The 7,199-nt window shown below is 33.7% G+C and overlaps 1 protein-coding gene across 1 annotated transcript in view; it reads left to right on the top strand.

The window, feature by feature from the left end:
- Positions 1 to 7,199, top strand: part of LOC111614555 (TFIIH basal transcription factor complex helicase XPD subunit-like) — a 47,643-nt gene that overhangs the window by 26,453 nt on the left and 13,991 nt on the right. The window contains exon 9 of the mRNA XM_023355926.1: positions 4,739 to 4,811. Within this exon, the coding sequence (XP_023211694.1) occupies positions 4,739 to 4,811 (73 nt within the window). The remainder of the gene's footprint in view (positions 1 to 4,738; positions 4,812 to 7,199) is intronic.

The raw sequence follows: 7,199 nt of genomic DNA, 5'->3' as shown, positions 1-7,199 counted from the left end.
GCTGTTTGAAAGGTTTTCTTCCATAAAATTAATCGATTCTAGACTAATTCAACTCAACATTTCCAAAATATGTATAATTTTTTGGGAATAATCCATATAAACTATGCTATAAACAAAAAATTGTAGGATTACTTACCGAGAGTGCACCGTTTGACTATGCCATTGCTTAAGCTTGTTTTCATCGTGGAGCTTGTCATCGAATGGCGCTCGCATGCTTCCTGATAAATTAATTTTTTGCAAAAAATTTGCTGAACTTTGGAGACATCATTAATATAAATATAATTTTTATGGACGTTAAATAATAAATGGTTTTTAGTAGGTCTGCTGCTCGTTTAAACTCAATGGTTTGTACAGTATCCGCTATTGGTCTAGATTCGATCAATCCTGTCGTGACACGAGTCAGCGATGACGTTTTACCAAATTATATGAGTTTTTTTTAGCATGTTTGTACGAATACTGTTGCAATTTTTTCACCATGATATAGGAATCCAAACTGTAGGAACCCATGTTATAGGGGGGTTGACTGTATATAGTTTCTTTTCACAATCATTTTAAGTCAATTTTAAGAGTTTATCCATATATTGCATTATGCAATTAGGAAGAGAAAATACTATAACTTCTTGCACATAATTCACAGAAAATTGGTAACATGAAAATAATAATAATAATGGCATAAAATTTGCATTTACAAACTTGCCAGGACAAATTCACATATCAAGAAATTTAAAAAAAAAAAAAAAAAAAAAAAATATTTCTTGATAGATTATACATACAAGATGAGTCCATATCATGTATAATCTATCAAGAAATATAATTTTTTTTTTTTTTTTTTTGTAATTGCTTGTATGCAGTTTAGAATGCATCTTCTCAGACATCCTGTTTTTTTCCTTGTTTCCTTTTATTTCATTATGATACAATTATTTCATTTCACTTTCACTGTGAATCTAATAGAATATTTGAGACAGAACCACCTAAACTACATTAAGAATCAATCATCATCATTTCAACTGAAGATTGATTGTAATTGTTAGGCCTGACAATCTGAAGCTAAAATTCTGTTTCATTCATCTAGTTATTGTTTAGAAAATTTTCAAGTTAAGTCATGTAGGTTATTTAATAATATTTTAAATTATACAAATATTATATTAATTATTATGAAATGGATTTTTACAGTACAGTTTTAAAAAAGGGAAGCAAATGAATTGAAATGATAATGATGTTATCTTTAGTTTTGATTGTTAGAAATTATGGTGGAATTAATGCTATTAGTGTGTAAATAAAACAAAATTATATACATTTAAAGCAATATTACATAGTCAAGTTAGGGATATTATTTTAGTCAAAATTTATTACATATTTGATGAAAAGCGCAAATGCTCATCATCATTACAATTATCTAGTCACGACTTAATCAGTGAAAATGGCTAATTGATAATCAAAAATAGCCTTGAAAAGTTCATCTTTTATTGGAAAAACCATAAATTTTTAATAATAATAATAATAATTCCAGAAACAACTTCATTAACTCCTACAAATCACACATTCATACACCAAGGACATACAAATTGAGTTTGACTTAGACAAATGCAAAAAACTACACATAGAAAAAGGAATCCTGAAGAAAGAAGATTTTGAACTTGGAAATGGAGACATTATTGAATCCATGGAAGAGGGCAAGTTCTACAAGTATTTAGGGTTCCAATAGGCCAAACTAACAGAACATACAGAAATAAAGCAACGATTAATTAAAGAATACCAAAGTAGGTTAAATGCTATTCTCAAAACACAGCTAAATGTAAAACACACAGTTAAAGCAATAAACACATATGTCATTTCGGTACTCACATACTCTTTTGGAGTTATACATTGGACTCACACAGATCTCGAGCAACTCCAAAGGAAAACAAGAACAACACTTACTAAGCATAAACAACATCATCCTAAATCCGCCGCAGAAAGATTAACCCTTCCACGTAAAGAAGGCGGACGTGGCCTGATTGACATAGTTAACCTTCACTACAAACAAATACAGTCACTGCGAGAGTTTTTCTACAAGAAACAAGAAACATCACAGTTACATAAAGCAGTAACTCTAGCAGACTCAAATAACACACCATTAAACTTACACTCACAACATACAGACATGACACAACATATAAAAAGCATAGACAACATTAAGCAATCATGGGCTCAAAAGGCTCTCCATGGCAGGCATCCTTACGACCTGGCCCAGGATTTTGTTGACAAAACTGCGTCAAACAGCTGGTTAGATCGGGGATGCCTCTTTGGGGAGACGGAAGGATTCATGATTGCCATACAGGATCAGGTCATAAATACTAAAAACTACAGAAAACACATACTCAAAGATACAACACTCACAAATGACACATGCAGAAAATGTCACATCATGCCAGAAACTATACAACACATCACTTCTGGTTGCAAGCTCTTGGCACAGACAGATTACTTACATAGACACAATCAAGTAGCAAATATAATACACCAAGAGCTTGCAAAGAAACACAAATTGGCAGACATCCACGAACCATACTACAAGTATATTCCACAGACAGTATTGGAAAATAACACGCACAAAATGTATTACGACAGAGCCATAATCACAGATAAAACAATTTACCACAACAGACCAGACATCACACTCATTGACAAACACAATAAAATCACATACATTATAGACATAGCCATTCCAAACACTCACAATGTACAAAACACATGCACTGAAAAAATTAGCAAGTACACAGAACTCGCCCAGGAAATAAGGCATCTGTGGAGGATGGATAGGGTAGTTATTGTACCTGTTGTTCTCTCCTGTACAGGTGTGATACCACACACACTACACAAAAGCCTGGGAACATTAGAATTGAGTAGAAATAAATACATAACACTACAGAAGGCCACTATATTGAATACATGCCACATTGTTAGGAAATTCCTGAATACACACTGACACGCTTATTTAATTTTAGTTTTGTTTTGGTTGCTATGCCTTGAATCTGGTCCAGCATAGTACACAGCTACCGGTGTGAACCGAGTAACCCACTAAACCCAACACGATAATAATAATAATAATAATAATAAATAATACTATTTGCGAAAACAAACTTAAAATATTTTTTCAACATTGAGATTAAGATGAGTTTGAGTTAGAAATGCTGCCATTGTTGTTCTTGACAGAAATGAGTGCCATTTCAGTTATAGAGTATAAACAATTATGATAATATGCATCTTTCTTATTGCCATTGGATATTGTAGAGTTAATCACTGTAAAGAATTGGTAGTTGGCTTCTGTAAATAATTCTTTGAGAGTCATCATATAGAAAGGATGGAATTATTGGAAATTTATGAGCTTTCAATGTATCCAATATCAATTAATGTAGAAAAAAATGGAAGGAAACTAAAGGCGTGGTTTCCAGAAACATCATGATGGCAGATGAATATGTGTAACACACAAAAATCATGTAAAATATAGCAAATAAAATATCCTTTAAGGACACCCTTAAAAAGTTTAGAAGGAAATAGCTCTTAGATTAATTCATAATTGACAGATAATGTGAACCTACTTTAAAATGCAAATAAACTGTGGATTATATGGAGAAAATTTATGGTATGCTCAAAATTTTCTTAAATTGAATATGATACATACACACAATATTTTATGTACTTATTTTCAGTCAAGCATTTTTCATCATGAAGTTTTAATTATGTGACCATAGGGTCGGGGTCTCTTTGACACCACGTCAGGAGACCTGAATCTGACACCACCGAGTCTCGCAGGACTCGGAAATCGCGATGTTATGTCACGCAAGCGGTAGCAGGTGAGCGATTGGATTCGGAGTAGAAGTGAGGATAGAGATGAGGAAGTGACTTATTCAGATTCCATATTTTCTAACAAATAACAATTTTAATAAGAACCAAAGACAATACAGAGATATCGGGCATATTATCGGGCTTAACTATACTAGGCCGTTGAGAGAGAGAGAGTTTACAACCGAATTGCAGGTTGATAAATACCTTTCTTCTTGGTCGCAGATCTGTAGTATGATGACACTGTTGACGCCGATGGAATGTTCGCTCAAAATAGTTCTGGGTCTTGTCCGTTAATAGGAGCACTACGATGTGACGGCATGGAATTGGGGATCTTTAAAAAGGCACGATGTTTGTCACGGGTTGAATTCTGGATTCTTGAACACAGTGTTAATCCTCGAGGACAACTTTGGTGGACGGACTTTGGAAGACGACTGACATCGGGTGTTTTTTTCGTTTTCTCTTTTATTCCTCTTGGGTTTTTTCCATGAGGTCAGGTGGTTGTTGTTAAGGGCCTGGCGTCCAATATGGGTACTTTATCGAAAGTTCCGGGTGACACATCGCTGACTAGCTGGATCCTCCTCAACAAGGAACCAACTCCGTGGGAAATAAATTTTTATGGCTTTTAGCCTAACGCTCGAATTGAGGATGGAATGTTTCAATAATTAAAATTTAAATTAATACTTTATTGTGGGTCTGTTCGTCCCTCACACTTATTTTTTTTTTATGTATTAAAAATTATGCATAGAGTAAATTTATAAGTCATTAAATAGATTTCCAATCAACAAATTTATGTTAGATTCCAATGCTCTTTTACTTAATTTCATTCTGATTTTATGTTTTTGAGTTGCTTGTGTTTACAGTAACATTATATTATTTTTTACAATTTAATCTCATTTTTATTTCTGATTAGGCATGTGAAAATGGAAGAGGTGCAGTCTTATTATCTGTAGCAAGAGGTAAAGTTTCTGAAGGAGTTGATTTTGGTAAGTAATAATTTTCTTGTAACCATATTTAGTTTAAATTCACTACAAATTTATTTAACATATTACCTACAGATGAAGCATCAAGCTTTGTTACATTTTATGAATTTATGAGATTGTATAAATACTGTGTGTGCTAAAAACCCCATTAGGTCTTTCGGAGGTGAATTCATTGGACTTTCTTACTTGATGACTAATGTAAGTTTGCTGACGTTAGGGAGGTGCAGTTTATCTCGCATCACAATGAGCCTAAGGGAAACCGCATATGTGGGCTGTGGCGAAGGAGACAAATGAAGAACAAGTATTTTACAAGAAAAACCCGTTCATTTGTTCAAATTCATGCTTACATTGATATTGGACAATTCCAAAATCTCGGTGTTCCTATGAAACAGTGAGAGTTCGGGTAATCAGTCGCAGCCCAGGCAGACGAGAAGGATCGCTGGACAATGCAGATGTTCGGTGTTAAGCTGCGGTATTCTAGGTGTTCGGTGGTAGCACAACACAATAGATAAAGCACAACTGTAGGCATAATCCAGGAGAGACTCTCCTTCGACCTTGAAGTTCTGATTTTTATAGTTTTTCCCCCACTATTCACATTTCGGATTGGTCTCTCGTCCTATTCCTCGCTTCCCTATCGGTCTCTCCTTTGTCTCCAGGTGCAAGATGAAACTTTATCGGGTCGCGGGAAAGGTCCGATTTGAGGCGTCCATTTGATACCTCTTTGTCGACTCTGCTCGGTTAATGTTTATAAAACAATAACACCTGCACTCATAACTCAGGCCGTTGTTTACCATTTTTTGACATCTAAGAATATAACGATCATTTTCATCTATCAAAAATTCCCCCGTTTTTTTTTGTTTGAAAAGGTTTATCTCAGCCAATGATTTACATATTTATGAGTGCTCGTGTTAGAGTTTGTCTTCCGCCAAGACCGTGACATAGTTTGACACATACTCAAACAGTTCCGAGTTTCGTTGTTTACATCTTGTGTCGCACAAGAATTTCACGGTTTACTCGAGTTCAAACCTCGTCTGGAAACCCACACTAACTGTTGGTTACAACAGAAATATGAGTACAGTGGTGCCTGTTATAACGTACTTAATCCGTTAAGTGAAAAGTCCGTTATATGAAACGCATTTTCCCATAGAAATACATGTTAAAACACATACAGTAGACTGTCGATTATCCGAATCAATTGGGGACTGGGGTTGTTCGGAAGATCGATGTTTCGGATAACCGATTATGCACGAAAAAATATATTAATTTATCCCATCTTGACATTTTTCTCCGTTGCGTGTCGCTTCGCATTGAATTTTCGTCAATGTTAAGCCTAATGAAAGACTATTGTATAGTTAAAAATTATTTTTTATTTTGTACGAACAAAATAAATATATTGAAAAATATAAAAACAATAAAAAATTATACTTCAGAAGTTAATTTAGTATCAAAAACGTAAAATATTTGAGTAGCCGAAGACATAGCCAAAGATTACAGCGCCACAGCACTGGCGAAAATTTAAATTTGTCGACTGGAATTCCTTCGGATAACCGACCTTCGGATAAACAACGCTCTACTGTTTTAATATTCGGCTGCGAATGGTACAGTTCCTTAGAGTTAATATTAAGGAAAAAATGATATCTTAAATATTTTAAGATATTATATGGCTGATTTAATTGCTTACTACTTGATGGATGAACTTGTATTATTGCGTATCTTTCAAGTACCGCGATAAACGTAACAATGGAAGGCTGATATAACCAAACACATTTTATGCTTTTCGCTTTAGTGTTCGTTATATTGTAGTATTTGATTTATATAACTACAAAGGCAGTTATATAACGTTAAAGGTAGTTATATAGTTACGTAGGAGTATATCACATCGAGTGACCAATCTAAGACATTTTTAAAATTTTTTATTTTTACTGTACTGTACATAATTTTAAAATATGTTAGATTGGTTACTTGGTGTGATAAACTCTTATGTAAAGTAATTTTTCTAAATATATATCAAAAGTAAACAGAAATTTTGAGTAAGAGATTGAAAATTCAGCAGAAAAATTTTGAGATTAAAAGAGTTTAAGAAAAAAAATTTACACATTATTTACAATAACTTCTATAATATTCTGTATAATTTGAAATATTTTGATAAAAATAATGAACAATAGTCATCTTTTAAAGCTGCAATATAAACATTGAATATCAGACAAAAGACAGATTTGCCGTTCAATAACGAACAGTTGCAAATATTCTTTGTAATAAATTAATTCTGACTGTAGTGTATTTACACCGATTGCGTTTCGACACGTGGTTTAGTAGCGTCACGACATACAGTAAATACAGCTACGCTTGTCGAGCTTCATGGCCTCATGAAGCAGCGACATCTCGTGGTAA

The sequence above is a fragment of the Centruroides sculpturatus genome, unplaced genomic scaffold, assembly GCF_000671375.1.
Source record: "Centruroides sculpturatus isolate CEXI.00-Female unplaced genomic scaffold, Cexi_2.0 scaffold1958, whole genome shotgun sequence".
In the NCBI taxonomy this organism is placed as follows: Eukaryota; Metazoa; Arthropoda; class Arachnida; order Scorpiones; family Buthidae; genus Centruroides; species Centruroides sculpturatus.
Note: the sequence above shows the minus strand (reverse complement) of the source record. Positions and strands in the feature narration are given on the sequence as shown.